Here is a 17,500-nt window from a genome sequence, read left to right as displayed (position 1 = left end):
GAATCTGTATTCCAAGGAGTTGAGTAGGAGAAGATGAGTGGTAAGGCCAGGAAATGCCAGTTATGGAAAATACAAGCAATTGCATCGACAAGAAGATAAACAACTCCTTTGTCAAACTGGCCTTCAATGCCTTTTTAAATACAGAGTCGAGTCTGTGTGAGCTGTAATTTGTGTCTTAGCGTGACTGTTTGTAGGAGGAAGTGCGACCCAGTGGTAAGAGTGCTTGCCTTGAGATCTGGAGATCCTGGGTTCAAAGACCCGTTCTGACCTTTCGTTGAATGTGATCCTGGTAGTCCCTGGGTCAACTACTTAGTAGCACTTGTAAATAGCCAACTGGTTTGCCTCAGGCCTGTTGGGATTTTTAACAGTTTTTGTGTTTTGTTGATTTAATTTCATTGACCCTGAAAAGCCCTATGGGGAGAGGTCAATTAAATAAGTATACACCATACGTATATGTACTGTTAATAACTCAAAAGTGTGTGCACAGCAGGCTAAAAAACTGTAGAATCAAAAGAATCTGCCAATCTTATGTTTCTGAAAAGTTAGTAAAAGATCACAAAAAGCATGAAAGATATACATGAAAGAAAAAAACGGAGAACACAAAATATTAAAGAATGAAAATTATAAAGTCATCCTGTCAGTTAAAGTGTTTTTAAGAATTCAACATAATCTTGGTATTCTTGTAAATGTAACAGGCATGTGACCTTTACTAATGGTATGAATAACTGCATTACAAGGTCAAATAACTGTAGTATGCACAATGCAGGATGAGGAATGTGGCTATTGTCCAGTGATATTATTAATTTATTATTGTTATGTGGCTGTGGAAGGAGTGAAAAATGTACGAGGTGATATTTTGTCTCAATTTAATCTATTAGTCCATAACACAGACACTTAACTAACTCTCTAAATTCAATTGTAGAATGCCCTGCTGCCAGTTCATGAACGTCAAACTAATCAGACAGACAAGGAAAACACTGGACCATTTAACAGACAACATCTTCTAGAACACTTGGAAGAGCAGGCCAAGAATGTTGAGGAACGTGAAGATTATGTGCCATACAAGAAGGAAACTCGTGGCAAGGTTTGGCAACCCAAGGAGAAGCCTGGAAAGAAAGAAGCACAACCGTTGCTGCCAGATGATCTGAGTGAGGTGCTTGATAATGCCACTGAAGAGGAAATGTTGGAACTTGCAGGTACTGAACAATTCTAGTTTTATTCCTTAGACCAATGATACAAACCAAACTGTTGGTAGTGAGCCATACCCTTTTTTTTTTGTCAGTACCATTAAATTGAAGTGGAAAACTTAATCACATGTACATGTATTTAACACATGTCTTGTTTACATCTGTCAGAAAAATTCTAGAAGATCTGGGATTTTCTGTTTCCTTATTGAAATCCTAGGAGTAAAACATGAAGTTGGAGTGGATTCAGTTCAATTCAGAGGCCCAGATATTTAAAACTTTATGAACAGAATAGTTCATTTAAACATAAAGTGTTAACAAAGACACATTATTTTTAATTAAGCAAATTATTTGTTAATTTTCTAAAGGTAGATTGTGTCAATGATTTTTCATGTAAAGCTCCTAAATGAGGGTGAAGAAAAATGATGACTGGTGTTAAGAATTTTACTATTTTCTTATCTTATTCATTAATTTCATTTATTGAAATTTTCTGGATACTTTTATTTTATATTATTATTATTATTATAAGTAAGGGTTTCTTAAAACTTTTAATGATAAAAATGAACGGTAAAAGACAATATTTTGACCATACTTCAGTCATTATCAAGTGAACGGTAAGGTTGAAACAGTGACTATATTTATATGTGCATATATATGTGCATATATGTGCTAGCATATATCTGCTGGTGTAAATGGACAATAAAAACATACAAAGAAAAAAACTAGTAAAACCTAATTAAAAACCTTAGCACGAATTGAGTCCAATTGCACATAGTCAGTGAGAGTAGGTCATAGACATTTCATGAACGAGGCAGTCAAATTTGTTCATGCACTTCACTAAAACACTAAAATTATTTGTGGGATCTTTTGGAGCCAGAGAGAGAAGTAGTGCCAATTGGATGAAAGTTGAAATGCAAGATCAAGCATAGTTTTTAACAACCCACATTTGTATTGGTCATCTACATGGCTCTTGTAGTGTAGTGCGCAGGAGGCCAGTATTTGTGGGTTTAACATACACTTAGGTCTCAATATGTGCAGAGATGTATCCAGGTTTTCAAATTTGGGGGTCCATTGCAAAATTTTTGGGGTCCAGCTAATTAATATTCAAGAATTAATATGCAATCTATTGCCTCTTAATTGCTGCTGCAGTACCCTTTCAGATTTCTAATTGCACAAATATAAAGTCTTATTCCTCCCAACGAATATGTACTTAAAATGATCAATTTCTTTGTGCCTGTTGATTCATCAATCAAACTCTATGGGCTGTCAAAGTTCCATCGATCACATCTGAAAATGTCTCGAGGAATCCGTGTGATGTAGGGACTGTTGTCTCCAGTTGATAAATTATCTAGATCTCCACAGCAAAAAAAAAGGAACTGAATCTCAATTTTCCGTAAAAGAGCATCATTTATTTTAACAACACTTGAGGTGTAATTTAGGAACAAAAGGGTAAACAAACGTAAGCGATCGATACACAGTTCATTGTCGGCCTGTGCGGCCATGACTTCGCCGTTGTGAGAAATGGGAATGTTCAATTTCCTTGTGAAATACGCGGTTCGCGTGTTTTTCCTGGCGTTTGTAATTTGCATAAACATTCTATTTTTTTTCTGCATCCAATTGGACCCTTCGTTCCATAATCTATGCATCCAAAAGGAAAACGAGTGCGTCCCAGGACGCAATGACGCACTCTGGGTACATCTCTGTATGTGTATGTTTGTTGAGCAGGTGGATGCCCAAAAAAGGAAACAGGCTATTACTCTCTGTCTCCATGGTGAACTTAATATTTAGGAATGACACTGGTTCAGAATCTTGAGGAAATTGTCTGCTGATGCTTTCTATTTCATTATTACTGTCATTTTATTGGAAATAATTAAGGTAGTAGGTCCACATAAGGCTATGGCTATCCCAATCTTTAACCTGCTTTATCAAGTAAAATTATGTTCATATGATTGTCTCAGATTTGTTGGACTTCTTTTCCATTTTTTTTTTGTCAAGAGGGAGTTGGAGCAATTTATAGATTATTAGTAACTAACTAAAACAGCCGCAGATGTTCTCAACAGTAAACATTTGAGTTTTCACACAAAGGTAATGATTTCAGAGACCTAGGATGTGATAAGGGATCCTAGACAATTGGGCCAGCTCTCTAGAATTTTCAGGTTTCTTACATGTATGTCAGGAATTATGGACTTCCCTGAATGTCTTGGATTTTCTGGATACAAAAACTAGGCTTTGTGGTTTGCACAAAGAGAACATGATGGATGTCTATCATATCTTTTGGTAATCCAATCAAGGGTAAAGCAGAGTAAAGAATCTAGTGGAACAAAGGCAATCGCCAGCTTGATTTGCCAATCATTGTACATTTACAATATCTAAGAAATGAGGCATGAAGCAGATAAATGGCTGCTTACTCCCTAACACAACTTTTCCTTAAAATGGGATACCATTTCATTAGATTCATTTTTGTCCATCAAAATGCAATGCATCAGACCTACAGTAGTAGGTGTGCATAAAATGCATATTATAGGTTGAGTAAAAGCAAAATCCTGAGTCCCAGGGCTGGTTAATTTGGCTTGGACTTTGGTTATTATGACTGACCAATATCTGAAAGACATGTATATCAGGCAATCGTAAATTTTGTCTAATCAATGTCTAATGACTGACAGTAATTTCTAGCATGGTTATGTACAGTTAGCTGTAAGGGAATCTTTGCTGATGTCATTGTTTAGATTTTGTTTCATTAAACTACGAGTAAACCTGCTTGCAGAAGGTATCATTCTATTTACAAATTGACTTCAAAAGGTAAAAGAACTTGTTAAACTTAGTTAAATCTCCGGTTCTAAGCCTTTTAGCCTTGATAATGAGCCAGAACTGAAATTTCAAACTTACTTCCAAAGCATCATTGCTGAGAGATTATCTGGAATATCACATTCAAATTTTCAGAGATAGCTCATTATGCAGTGCTTTTTCAATATTCGTTTCTTTTGTCTTGGCTGACTGATTTAGAAAACGATAGCATTGTTCTAATGAGGCAAAAAATGTAAACAACGATTCCTCTGTACGTTGTAGATATTTTACTAATCATGTAGATATTATTCCTATAAATGTGGATATTTTTACTTATGTTACTTAGACATTGAAAGTCTTTTTGTCTATCTTCTCCAGCCATTCTCGGAGTTCACAGCATGCTTACCCAAACCCAGAGTCACTGGGCTGAAAAGACAGATTCTGGAAAGGCACTCAGGGGTAGTGGCCTCAAGAAATACAAGCCAGGTTAGTTGTGGCATGTTTATGCCAGGCTGCTTTAAAATATCTGTGCACAGAAAATGTCCTTTGTATTGTTCTTGCCCTAGTGTGCTCAAATTGACCTCTGAGGTACATGTAAGTGGGAAATTGAGAGAGCACAAAAGAATGGTAAGAGTTGCTGACGGCAAAGCAGAGAGCAACTTTTTGCTCTTTCCTCACTTCTCAAGTGCTCCTTATTTAGACTCACAGCTCAGGCAAAAGGGTTAGGGTTAGGGTTAGCCTAACCCTACGGTCTGGTGCAATTTTGGTCTTCTTTGAAAAAAAAAAGTGTGCTTATTTATTCCAAATTGCACTTGAAATCATGTGATTACCTATAAATGTATACATGTACTTATGCTATAATGGAATTGCTTTCTTTTCTTGACAGCATGTCTTTGATGATTTATTCCTTTGAATTACAGGTATTGTGAAAGCAACCAAGATAAAGAAGCCTGACCTAACAGCAGTGAATGAACTGAATGTGGGCAAAGCCATCAATCAACTAAAAAACAATGACCCTAAACTTACAAACCTGAACTTAAATAATCATCCAGAGGCTACAGTAGAGGTGCTTGAAGATGTAGCCAAGGCCTTGCTTACAAACACCAGTCTGAAACATGTTCAGCTTGCTAACACACAGATGACAGACAAGACAGCCAAGGTGACTTAGTAGTAATTTTCTGAAATATATATTTTTTGCAATAACAGCCAGGATTGTGTGCTGGAAAAGTGTAGCTGTGCTGTCGAATCTCATTATTAGGAAATGGCTGCAAATCAAGTAGTTTTAGTTGGTTTTTAATGTACATTGTTCTTTTATTTTGATGTGTTTATAAGCAAATTCAAGTGCAATGGATGGGAAGCATGAATCACACACAAGCATGCTTGACACACAAAATTCAAATTTTCCTGAAACCACTAAAATTGGTTCCTTGTGTCAGATCTCATTTCAGTCTTCACTTGAATTATTACACTGCTTCATTTTCACTACACGTTCTTGTATCACTGGGGTAACAGTTACCAAGGATTCTTTCAAAAATTATCAAAATTAAGGGTTTACACAGAATGTACTGTACAGTAGATACCTGAAAATGCCTTACCTGGTGATATTTTGTTTATACATGTACAAGGCTCATTTTCTGTCTTTCTGCTTTTAAAAGCTGTTTGCTGATGTTCTGAATAAGAACAAGACCCTTGAGACACTGAATCTGGAATCTAATTTCCTAACTGGTGTAGGAATCATGGTGAGTGTGGACATGCTCACTGACATATTGCATGTGCCTAAGTTAATTTGTACATTGTATTTATTCCAGAATTTAATTCTGTGATAAATTATATGTAGTTGAACACAAGGACACTTTAACGGTAAGGATGCGGGTTTAAATCCTGTTGTTACCTTGAAAGCTCTTTTTTTGCACATTCAATTGCATTTATATTCATTGTGTATGTAGCTTCATGTACTGTGTGATCAGACATGGTTTGATGCTCCTCTAGTATGGAGAATTATTGTTAATGTAGCTAACAAAGGTACAGTTCAAAGACCTAATTTTTCCACACGCCTGTTTAGTGTACCTGTTGTCGGTCAAATCCGTTTTCAGGTTGTATCCGTTTTTACCTAGGTTAAATTGGTGATCCTCATTTTACCTATACTGTAGGTTGAATATTAAAGCAGCTATCAATCCTCCAAAAAGGACTGAAAACACCTCCACCTTCCTCAAGCACTGTCTTACCAATCTCAACACATCATCTTAAGGATTTATGTTATCTTATCGGTTTCTGTATTCATTATGCAGTTATCAACATTACAACATAGTAAGAGATCAAAGAATTGTACTGTGAACTCACCGGTACTCTAACTCGGATCCTCCAGATCTGTGATCCTGCGTCTTCACCAATACACCACAACGACGAACATGCTTAACCCATCACAGTGCTTTAATTTCATTATTTACTTTTGTGTAATAAGTCAATTGATATTCATGTATCATAACCAAAACTAATCCTAACGTGACCCTAATTTTCTCCAGGCTTAATTTAGACCCAAAAAATGTTTCTTCAATTCATCTGAGTGCATATTCAGAACCAAGGTAAAATGAGGATCATCAGTTTAACCTGGGTAAAAACGGATTCAACCTGAAAACAGATTTTACCGGCAACATATCCACAGCTATCGCATGAGTCCTCGAATAAAAAATTGGTGATCTTTTCTTATTACTTGATTCAACCTCCCCATTCCCCACAAAATATGTGCATGGTCAAACTCAAAAATTCAAGGCTTTTCTTCCAAATGTCAACTTTCATCGCTTGTAAAGTCCATGTATGATTTGAAATCTTTTGCAATTAAAGTAGTAAAGATGATGTATCTATGTTAATAATGCTATTTAAGCTATGAGAATTGTTTAATTTTTCCATTGTTGCCAGGCTATTATGGATGTCTTGGAAACCAATACCACTTTGCAGGCACTTCGCTTGTCTAACCAGGTATGAACATACTGTGAAAAAAGCTGTTTGAATGAGTAGTTGACCCATATTTTATTATTAATTTTGTGCACAGGCTGTATTGTTTTCCAATTTCAGCTTCTGCTTATGGGAGTATAAATTCTTTTAGTCTCCTCTTGGTTGTTCGAAAGGTTAGGGTTAGGTTTTTTTCAGTGGATTGAGCATGGAAGTACCCAAAGAAAACTCGACCTATGGTCAGTCTTTCAACATATGAGAAGAAAGGGGCTGCCTTTCTAATGACTCTTAGGGTGCGTTCGATTGACTGTATTCCGGAATAGGAATACATGGAATACAAGTTGGAAATCCTTCGTTTTTGCGGAGATTCACATAAAAATTGCCAAACATTTTCTAAAATGCTCTTTTAAACATATTTTTATCATCCTTGCAGCTTCAAAATGCGCCGAACATACTGTTTTAATCATCACTCCACGTATTCTTATTCCGGAATAGGGTCAATCGAATGCGCCCTTAGATTTATTGCTTTAACCACATCAAAATGGAATTGAGCTCCTGGGGGGTGAGACTTAACATATTTTACTCTGTTTAATGCCAGGTGGTTTTACTCATCAAGGGAGGGCGTCTTAGGGTGCCTGAGGTGTCATTGGGTTAACCCATTGACTCCTGGGGGTTCTCCATTGATGAGTAAAATTGTGTGGCGTTAGACAGAGTAAAATACTAAGTATGGCCGGTGTAGGGGTGAAAGGCTTAATTAATGGGTCAGTGAATGGTTAATCCATTGACTCCTGGGGGTTCCCCATTGACGAGTAAAATTGTGTGGCGTTAGACAGAGTAAAATACTAAATATGGCCGGTTTAGGGGTGAAAGGGTTCAATAGGGAAAAACTATGTCCTTGCCATTAATTATGATGTATTTTGTAGTGAAATATCTCATTATTTTTTGCAACATTCTGCTCAGTGTTCATGTGACTTTTCACTGAGTGTTGAACAGATTCTATGAAGAGACAAGATGTCCTTCAATGAAATTTTTGCTGAACCTTTTTCCTTGGAAACTTCTTTTACCTTTAATACCAGCACTCATGTTCACGTGGGAACTCCCTATGTGATTATTATATCCTATAGAAAAAAAAAAAGATAAACCGCTGGGTTATTTTGCAAGGGCTGGAGATGTAATCCATGATCCCTAGAGTTTAGCACCAGTTTGTTGGTTTGCTATGTTTCTGGGTGAGGTTTTTCTCTGGGTTCTCGGGTTTTCCTCTATCATGGAAAAGTAACATTTGATTTGATCTTCATTCAATTGTCGTGTAGTCGCCCTAATCAGGAGAGCATTTTGTTTCGCTATAAGTACGTATATTGCCTCAATACCGAAAGTGACGTACAGTAGCCTGCAACCACGCTCCGCAGTTGGGGTTATGGAGCTAAAAGGAACTTGGCAAAATAAATATTGGCGAGTGAAGCGAGCCGCCACGTTCCGTTTCAATCCGCAACCCCAACTACGGATCCTAGTCCCAGGCTAAAAGTGAAGTGGTTAATATTATTTTTTCCTTTAATATAGTGTGCTGTTATCGGCAGCCAGGTGGAACAGAAAATAGTGACCTCTTTAGAGAAGAACACAACTTTATTGAGTTTTGGAATGAGCTTTGATACCCAGGGACCACGGATCAGAGCTGCTGAGCTGATGGTGCGAAACAATGATTCAAGTGAGTAGAATACCCTTAAACACAAAGGTGTGCAGATGACTTGTCAATCAGCTGTGGATGCATACAAAGCTCTGTAATAATTTGTGCAATAGTAAAACCCATAATGGAATCCGTTCGTAACATGTTATTCAACAAAAGATGTTATCACTCATTCTTGTTTTAAAGTCCCCAGTCACTTTTTTCGCCCTGGAAATATTTTTTAATGGTTCTGTCTCTGGGTTGCTGTTTGTTGTTACCTGTCGTGCTTGAATGGATTTAGACAAAAGCAGAGCGTGAAACAACCCCTTTTGTAGTGTGCCTACATGTTTAGCAACATCTAGTTCAATTTAAAAACTGCAATGCATGTCCACCACCTTAACCGTTTCCCTCCTTAAGCGACAACTTCTATATTTTACTCCATCCCACACCAGACAATTTTATTTGTCAATGGGAAACCCCTTAGGGGGTGAAAAGATTGGTGTACACGAACCTTGTTTGATGAGAACGGAAAAGCAAGGCAAACAACGAAAGCAACAGCTCACATTGCAACCAAGTTGTCAATCAGACTTATGCCCCATTCACACTGGCAACAAGACATTGGTTAGTTAACTGGGTTTAACAAAATGTGAATCAGTCACAGAAAAATGAAGAATCGGCCTTTACATGAGATACAGGCGAGTTTCAATACATGCTTTTGACATTTGCTAAATTAGTAGTCAACGTTTCATGGTTAATTTAAAAAGGATACACTTTAAAACCGTGTTAAACTAAACGTCTTTAAAACATGGTTAAAGGGCACTGTGCTTAATTTGCTGTTTTTAGGTCAAAAATGGGTAAAAATCGAAAGTAGTACTTAAGCTCACAAGTGCAACAACCCACTGACAAGATATGAAATACACTTATGGCACAAAGAGCTATTCGTATTTAATTTTTGGCGTCTTTCTGAAGGCACTGTCTCCAAACTTGAAAAAAACTAACGAGTTTTTTCAAGTTTCAATCCATTTCCAACCGTCGACGAAAACGTTACCTCAAAAATACAATTTGAGCCTATCGTAATTGTATCTTTCGCGATTATTCAGTCTCGTTCACATCCTACAATGTGGGCGAAGTATCCTAAAAATAAATTAGTACGAGCGGTTTCGGAGTGAAAAGAGAGAATGAAAGATTCTTTGTTGCATGTTTACGTTGTCGTCAAAACCTCAAATTTGGTGATATTACGTCGTCGTTAAGTAGAGGACCGCAAACATATGTGCTAAAATCCGTGCTGCACGTGCAGCTCGATTATTTATGCTCTTTAACCAATGATATTATTGTTTTGTGGGGTTGTCGTCGTCGTAGCCGTCGTCTTTTCTTAAACTCCCTAATAGTTTTTTGTGTTGTTCGTTTTAGTTCGACTGGAACGTGTCGAGAATGATGCTGAAGAAGAGGACGATGAAGATGAAGATGAAGATGAGGAGGATGATGACGATGAAGAACATGAAGTGTGATTACTTTTGTTTTCAAACTTTTGAGAACGGTGTTGCCTTTAAGGGTCAACAATTTCCAGGTTCATCGAAGCTACACCAAACCAGGCATCCTCCTTCAGCATTAGCATGTATACTTAATATTTCTTAACAATTCTCATCAATTTCCTGCAGCTCTGAAGCTGCTACACGTGTATATCTCGCCCTTACTAAGGTCTCGGAGTTAATGTGAGAAGGATTTGGTTGGCGAAATATTTTACTTGTAGTTTATAGTTAAATAGATAGGGCTTTTCGTTTTTCTTGAATAACGTGTACACTCATATTCAGTTCTCGTGTTCCATTTGAATTGAATTTAGGTGATAAGATTTGGCAGTCACCTGTCAAAAATTGCTGACTTTACATTAACGGACAGAAAGTGTTATGGTTTAACTTGTGCTACATACTTTTTTTAGAAGTTCACTCATATTTTGCGTGTAACGTGGCTTTTTCCTGCGTTCTCACCAAACTGTCGTTACATTTTTGTGTCAAATTTATCCAAATGATGACCACTAAATGTTGTGGTACTATTTGCCATTTATCGGCCTCTCGAACAAGAACCAATTTTCCTCCCTTGAAAATCCAAAACTGTTGCCATCTTTTCAGTATTTGTGGAGTACACACTACAGGTATATTATATGAAACTTACTACAAGTTAAGCTTTGCAGTGTTCATTTCTTCTCATTGTGTACTCATGCATATTTGTGAGTAACATACTTTTTATTTAAGAAAGTTTATAGTTTATTATTAGTTGTAATTTACGATTAAACGATTGATTAAAATTTGTTTTCCCGTTATTCACATACTTTTTTGTTATTTCAGACATTCAAAGCGAAAACATTGTAAGAAGTAGCAGTCCAGAGTAATAGGAATATGAAATTAAAACTTCATTATGTTGCAAACTCGGGCTTTGCGCTGCGTGCGTTTGCAGACGCTCCGACTTAAAGCGCGCGACGGCCACGCGAGTTTGACCGGAGCGCGCGGGGAAAGAGACCTCTCTTAGGTCCCCACGTATCTCAACCTCTTTCCCAAGGCTTTTACTCTCCCAACCCCAGACCTTTTGGCCTTATGTGCCGTGTAGGAAAAATTGCTTTATGCCAACTTGTGACAAAGCAGCAAAATGAACGGACTTCTCTTTTCTTCTCTATGGGGAGCATGAATGGCGTAGTGGTCATAGCACTCGCCTCCCACCGCCGTGGCCGAGGTTCGATTCTCAGTTTCGAGGCCATATGTGGGGTAAGATTGTTGTTGATTCTATTCTCTGTTCCCTAACGGTTTTTCTCTGGTTTTCCCCTCTCCTCAGATGCAGGCCCTCTCCAATAAAACACTTCTGGGTAAATATCTCGAATTATTATTAGAAGAGTCTCAAACCAGTTTTAACACTTTCAACCTACTGTACTATTTGGAAGGATTGAATTTACCGAACGTTTTCTCCTAACAGCAAATGTTGTGGTACCAAATGAAACACCAATCATTGCTTAACAAGCTGCACCCATTGATGTGACTTAATACAAAAAACCCATCTTAAAACGCCCTATATTTGGTCTTTAAAGGCTTATATCTTGGAAACGAAATTGGTGGCCCCATATTTTATTGCTGAAAAGTGATAAGCAGGCTAAGATAAAACTCTCTGCAAACATCTGAAAAATTCACCATCAAGGATTCAGAGCCACCTTATCCAGATGAATATGCTCATGAGAATTTTCTTCTAACCGTTGGAGAGAGTTTCCTTCCAGCCGGCTAATCACTTTTCAGCAATAAAAGATTGGGGTCACCGAGTTCGTTTTTGAGATAAAAGTGTTTAAAGACAAAGCATAGGGCGTTTTTAGATGGCTCTTTTGTTTCCATGGTAATATATTACGTCACGTTAATAAGCAACCAATGGTGTTTCATTTGGTACCACAACATTGCCTTAATGTGGAACCACAAATTAAGCCAGCTTAATTACTATTATATTATTCCATTCCAAATAACGATGAAAAAACCCTTTTTTCAACCCTAAGGAATGAACTTTGTCCTCAAGCGATTGTTGGAAATCATCCAAATAAATGGAAACTTTATTGCAATCTTCGAGAAAAAGGTAAAGTAATGCTTTTTTTTTAAAAAATGGAGACCTTTAAAAAAAACGAAACGACTTTCAGTGACCAGGAGAACGGTTTTCAACTGAGTGCCAATTTTGCCTCCTCACAAAGCTCCGACCACTTGCAGCGACTGTATTCGAAGGCTGCTCGTTGATTGCCCCCTCCCCCCCCCCCCCCGAAAGAAAAACAAAAAACAAAAACAAAAAAGTGCGTCATATTTCCGGCCAATCTAAATCAAAAGTGAAACAAACAGGCTAGTTGTGATATCTTATGGTTCAACTTGACATAGAGAATCGGGGAAAGAAAGCAGATGACAGAGCCAAGGTATCAAATTCCCTGGTTGCGTGTATTCAAGTAAGCATTTTAAAAACTCCACGAAGAAGTAGGGATCGGCGCTCTCTTGGGTTCTCAATCTCAATCGGTTCATGGCTTATCTTCCTGCTTCGTCGTCGCAATTTTCCCTTTCGTAAACAAGCGATGCCATTTGGACGAGACTTCGCAAATGAGGAAAAAAAGTACTTATCTAGTACTAGATTAGCAGCATATGTACCCTGCGAGCAGTTGGTTTCTCCTGCGCTTCCCGAGAGAGAAACCATTGCGAGCAAGCGCCAAAGACGAATAAATTAAATTTGAACCGGTAAAACGAGTTAGTAAACTTGTTTTGGCGCTACGTAACTGCTACGCTTGTTCAGCTACGTAACTGCTGCGTTTGGGCGAACCTGCTGTGTTGTGATTTCCCGCGAAATAAGACGAAGTGATGTCAAATACATCACTTGGGGTGTGACGTACTTCGCACATGCTAGATGGAAAATCAAACGGTTGCTCGCAGTGGTTTCTCTCTCTGGAAGCGTAGGAGAAACCAACTACTCGCAGGGTACAGTGTTTGTCACTTAGAATTAAAAAAAAAACTGAGAAAAAACCTTAGAAAAAATGTGAAAAATAAATTAGAAAAAGTTGCTCGAACGATGTCGAACTCGGTTCAACGGCTTAAGAGCAAATGCACTTAATACAGAGCTTTAGATTCTAGTACGAACGACTACGAGTACGAGATTTTCCCAAAGAACAACACTGAGCGCGCGCAAACAAGCGTCAGTAGTTACTAGGGAGTTTAAGCACGCGGGTTTTTGAGACGCGGACGGCAACCGGAAGAGAATATTTCGCGTGCCAGGACAGTGGTATTTCCCAGATTTTTATACTAATCATCTCTGATGAAGAAAGATACTTGGCAATGTAATCGTGGTTGTGTGAAGACAAATCAAAAGGGAAAACAGCACACTTCCGGTTGTCGTACGCGTCTCAAAAACGCGCGTGCTTAAGCTCCCTCATGTCGGGAAAAACGTGATGCCGTCGTCATTTTAGTACGAGGTTTTGCAAAAATGTCGTCGTGTCAAAACAAGTCAACAACACGGTAGCAGTTTTGGCATTTTTTGATCAGCAAAAAGGCTCATTTACCAGCAACAAGAATAATGGAGCAACCTATAGTGCTAGCAAAGAGTAAGATTAATGGTACGGGTTATAGATTTCCCAAGTATTTTCGCTAAAAACGGGCAGTCAAAACTCGTACTCGTTCTCGCCTTCATCTTAGCCTGGAATCTAAAGGTCCCTAATATCTACACTACCGAAACTACGACTTCAAAATTTGCAACTTTAAAGTATTTAAATGAAGCTAATCCTAACAATTTATTGAAAGCTAACCGAATAAAAAGGCTTGGTTACTAAAGATGGCATCGACCCGCAAAAATGGCATCGCTTTGTTGCTCCAGCTGCGACCCGAAGCGTAACATCCCACGTGTTCAATCATGCACCTGTCGCGTGCCAATGCAATGTCTTTTCACGCACAAAACTCGGCATCAATCTCCATCATCTTGCTGGGATTCAGCTTCGTATTTTTCACGGAGTTTGCTCAGTTGCATCGCTATCTGTGTATGAGTCCCCTCTGCAATTGCTTTGGAGCCCAGACACGATCTGTACTGTTCCTTGCTCAGGCTGGGGTCACAGTTCTTTTCGTGAAAATAATGGAACAAATCTCGGTCGGGAGCACGAATAATTCTATAAGGAAGAATAAAACACGTAAAATGAGTCATTGTGGGTAGCATTGTAAAAATCCCGCTCTGATTATCTCTAATAATAATAGAAATTTATTTTCACACAGTAATGTTTAAACGGGCTAGGTCACGCTATTTTAGGTAATTTTGTTTCATTTTGTTAATTATGAGCTCTAAACGTTAAATTGGCGGAGCAAGAGTCTTTCATTTGCAAAATCACGGCCACATAACAACTGAGAATTATTTTCCAGCTTTGTAAATGACATTTTCATCTAGATTGATATAAATTTGAAAAAAGGTGAGCCGACGTTTTTCAAATTTACCCAAATTCAATCCACTTCAATCTTCTCCAGTTTTGTCCATCCATGTCCTTTCTTGGCTTCCCTGTGTTTTGTTAGAGTTCTTCTATAGTTTTGAACAGTTATTTTGATATTTTAGTTAATTCTATGACCATTCGATCAGTGCTGAAATTGCCTAAACTTGCGTGACCTAGCCCCTTTAAAGCTGAATAGCTTGTGGGATCGTGCACAAGTGAAATCAAATCAAATTAATACATGTGAAATCATAATGGTTTTTGAGGAGTTCGAGGGAAAGCAGAGTACCCGGAGATAAACCTCTCGGAGCAGACACAACCCACATAGGACGCCGGATCTGGGAATCGAACAAGGGCAACATTGGTGGGAGGCGAGTGCAATCACCACTATCTATGTTGGACAGAGAAGGATTAGTACATGAAGCATCTCCACAAGATCTTTCGAGGCTCAAGTAGTGAAGGCACCATCTCTGACCCAACCCAAAAGAATTTTAGCTCGTCAGTTCAAATTTTTTAATTTAGCCGAATTTGTACGTATGGCAATTTTTCCTCGTACCATAAACATTCAGTATGGCATTTTCCCTGATCCAAATTTTGTGGCTTGTAATTCTTCATCTTCTTGGTAAGGGCCGCTATGCGGTTACACAATATATTTTTTTTCCTGTTGCCCAAACCCTTTGACCGCAATTTGTTTCCAAAGGGATCTTTGAAAGAAATGTGTATATTTGAAGTGCAGGCTGTAAAGGAAAGAGAGAAATGATCCTCGCAATTATCATATGATTGCCAACGAGTCAGCCAGGAGGAAGACGCGAGGCTGACGAGGTGGCAGACTTATAGAGCCGAAGCGCGAGATTCTTGTGTATGCAGGAAATATGAGAGCGCTCCAGAGAAAATGTAATGTAAGGTAAGGGCAAAAAGGCCGCTTATCATGTGACTTCAAGAACCAATGAAAGCGTGTGTTTTGATGTGTGACGTCATTAGACAAACTTGCATGACGTGCGCGACTACATAATATCCTGTGTTCGGAGGTGAGTGAAAACACTTTTTTTCCCCGTTTCCCTGACCATTCAGTCGATTACACTTGCTTTGAGTGTTCTTTAATATTTATTTTCGAAACATCTATATTGAGTGAACGAGCTCAAAACTAAACCGGCGTAAGTGTTCTTATCGGCCGCTGTTGTCAATTTCGGCCCTCGGCCCGCGAGTAGAGCAGTTTGTTTTTCGTTTTGTAACCATTGAGTTGTAAACAATTTAATTTAATTTTCAAAGAAAATATGTTGTCTGCAAAGTACACAATTCAACGATCAATTTGACTTATAATTCATGGCTGTATCTTGCAAAATAAAAATTCTACAAGTGAAACAACTTTCATGTGCGAGAAAGTTTGATTCCTCATTACATGTTTCACACTGAAAACGGTCTGAAAACGCTTTGGCGATTTTTTACATGGCACTGATTTTATTCAGCTTAATTATTGTATATTCCTGTTGAAATTACAGCCGTTCAAAAATTACAGCAGTACTTTCCATATTATTGCAAAGCACGTTCACATTTACATTGTTTTTCGACACAAAGTGTGCATTTTCTGTTATTGTATTATTGTTAACTAGATAAGTGGTACTTTGGAATAAAAAAAATTACAACTACTGTTGGGTATTTTGGAACTCTGATACAAATCTGCGAACTATGTATTATATTATATAAAAATTTGGTTTTATCAACAGAGTTGATAATATATTATATTACATGAATATTAGATTAAAAACCGAGATTATTGGATAATCAGGATAATGCAATTCTAGAGTTTTGATTGGCTTAGCTATCATGGTATATACCAGGCTCTACAAATATCAGTAACTGTACGCATCAGTTTTGTTGTTTTTACAAAATACTAGTAAAGCAGGGAAGATTTATACATCATTTGTGTGCACCTCGTTGGCTATCATCTCATATCCAACGCGCGCTCGTGGAATAATTGTTAAATATTTTCGCACTTATTATAAGTGCGAAATGGATCTTTACCTGATGTTGGATTGAAGAAGGTGTCTCTCATAGAGGCCCAAATCTTCAGAACCCCATCCCTCAATATTCAGATCAAAGCCGCCAACTCGAAGATAATCCGAACGATACTGACATGTCATTCCGAATCCGTATGCACGCCAAAATCCGTGTGAACGCTCTGTAGTGAAAAGAAACATATCAAATTTAAGTTTGTGTACAACATATCAGTCCATATCAGGGGCGTAGCGTTAGATTTTGAATGCGTTCACACACGAAAAATGTTTGGAGCGCCAAAGGCGCTCAAAACTAAGAGGGTCTGGGGGCATGCTCCCTGCGTGACAAACGTATGAAATTCAGGGTCTCGCAAATACCATTTGCGACTATTTCCGAAGGACATTTCAATGAATAAATGAGAAGGAAAATGCAGTAGTTAGTTGCAGTGTTTATTTTACGCATTTGTTGAGTTTTCGGAAATGTACAACACAAACAGGGGGTTTACAAGATAAGGGAAAGAGGTCGCAAACTCTTACGGTCATACATCGTCATCATAACTTTTCCTTCAAAAATAACGGGGAACTGGGGACTGGTGATGAGACTGACACTGTGTAGGGGCCTCGGAGGGTTTTTACTCATAACAGAAAATCTTAAAAAAATTCTTAACAATTTCTCAAGTACGCCCGTTCGTATTTGCGTAAAGGACGACTCGCCACTGCATGTGATCTCTTCGGACGCCTAAATTTAAAATTCTACTTCATTTTTGCCTAGCTGTGCGTTTCCTATTGCAGCCTTTCTCTTAAATCTTGTAGACTTTTCTTTTTTCTTCCGCCTCCACTACCCCTCTCCGTCTGTTTCTCTCTTTAAGTCCAACTCCCTGCTTGGGTGCTCAGAAGAAGTGACAGGGAACGAAGTTTCCATGTATCCAAACGTTCAGAATTTATCAGAATTTGAACTTCTTAGAGATAA

At 38.2% G+C, this 17,500-nt stretch overlaps 2 protein-coding genes across 2 annotated transcripts in view; one reads left to right on the top strand and one right to left on the bottom strand.

Annotated features, from left to right (window-relative positions):
• The window catches only part of LOC138042079 (tropomodulin-3-like), an 11,972-nt gene extending 973 nt beyond the window's left edge, over positions 1-10,999 (top strand). Inside the window, exons 2-8 of the mRNA XM_068887823.1 lie at positions 923-1,196; positions 4,347-4,454; positions 4,889-5,127; positions 5,624-5,707; positions 6,885-6,944; positions 8,475-8,619; positions 9,988-10,999. Coding sequence (XP_068743924.1) covers positions 923-1,196; positions 4,347-4,454; positions 4,889-5,127; positions 5,624-5,707; positions 6,885-6,944; positions 8,475-8,619; positions 9,988-10,085 — 1,008 coding nt within the window. The 3' untranslated portion in view covers positions 10,086-10,999. The remainder of the gene's footprint in view (positions 1-922; positions 1,197-4,346; positions 4,455-4,888; positions 5,128-5,623; positions 5,708-6,884; positions 6,945-8,474; positions 8,620-9,987) is intronic.
• A 1,124-nt stretch (positions 11,000-12,123) lies between these two features.
• Positions 12,124-17,500, bottom strand: part of LOC138042078 (chondroitin sulfate N-acetylgalactosaminyltransferase 1-like) — a 10,575-nt gene continuing 5,198 nt past the window's right edge. The window contains exons 2-3 of the mRNA XM_068887822.1: positions 16,559-16,715; positions 12,124-14,227 (exon numbers count right to left, since the gene is read on the bottom strand). Of these exons, the coding sequence (XP_068743923.1) occupies positions 14,029-14,227; positions 16,559-16,715 (356 nt within the window). The 3' untranslated portion in view covers positions 12,124-14,028. The remainder of the gene's footprint in view (positions 14,228-16,558; positions 16,716-17,500) is intronic.

This window comes from Montipora capricornis, chromosome 3, assembly GCF_036669925.1.
Source record: "Montipora capricornis isolate CH-2021 chromosome 3, ASM3666992v2, whole genome shotgun sequence".
Lineage (NCBI taxonomy): Eukaryota > Metazoa > Cnidaria > Anthozoa > Scleractinia > Acroporidae > Montipora > Montipora capricornis.
This window is presented reverse-complemented; position numbering and strand designations above follow the sequence as displayed.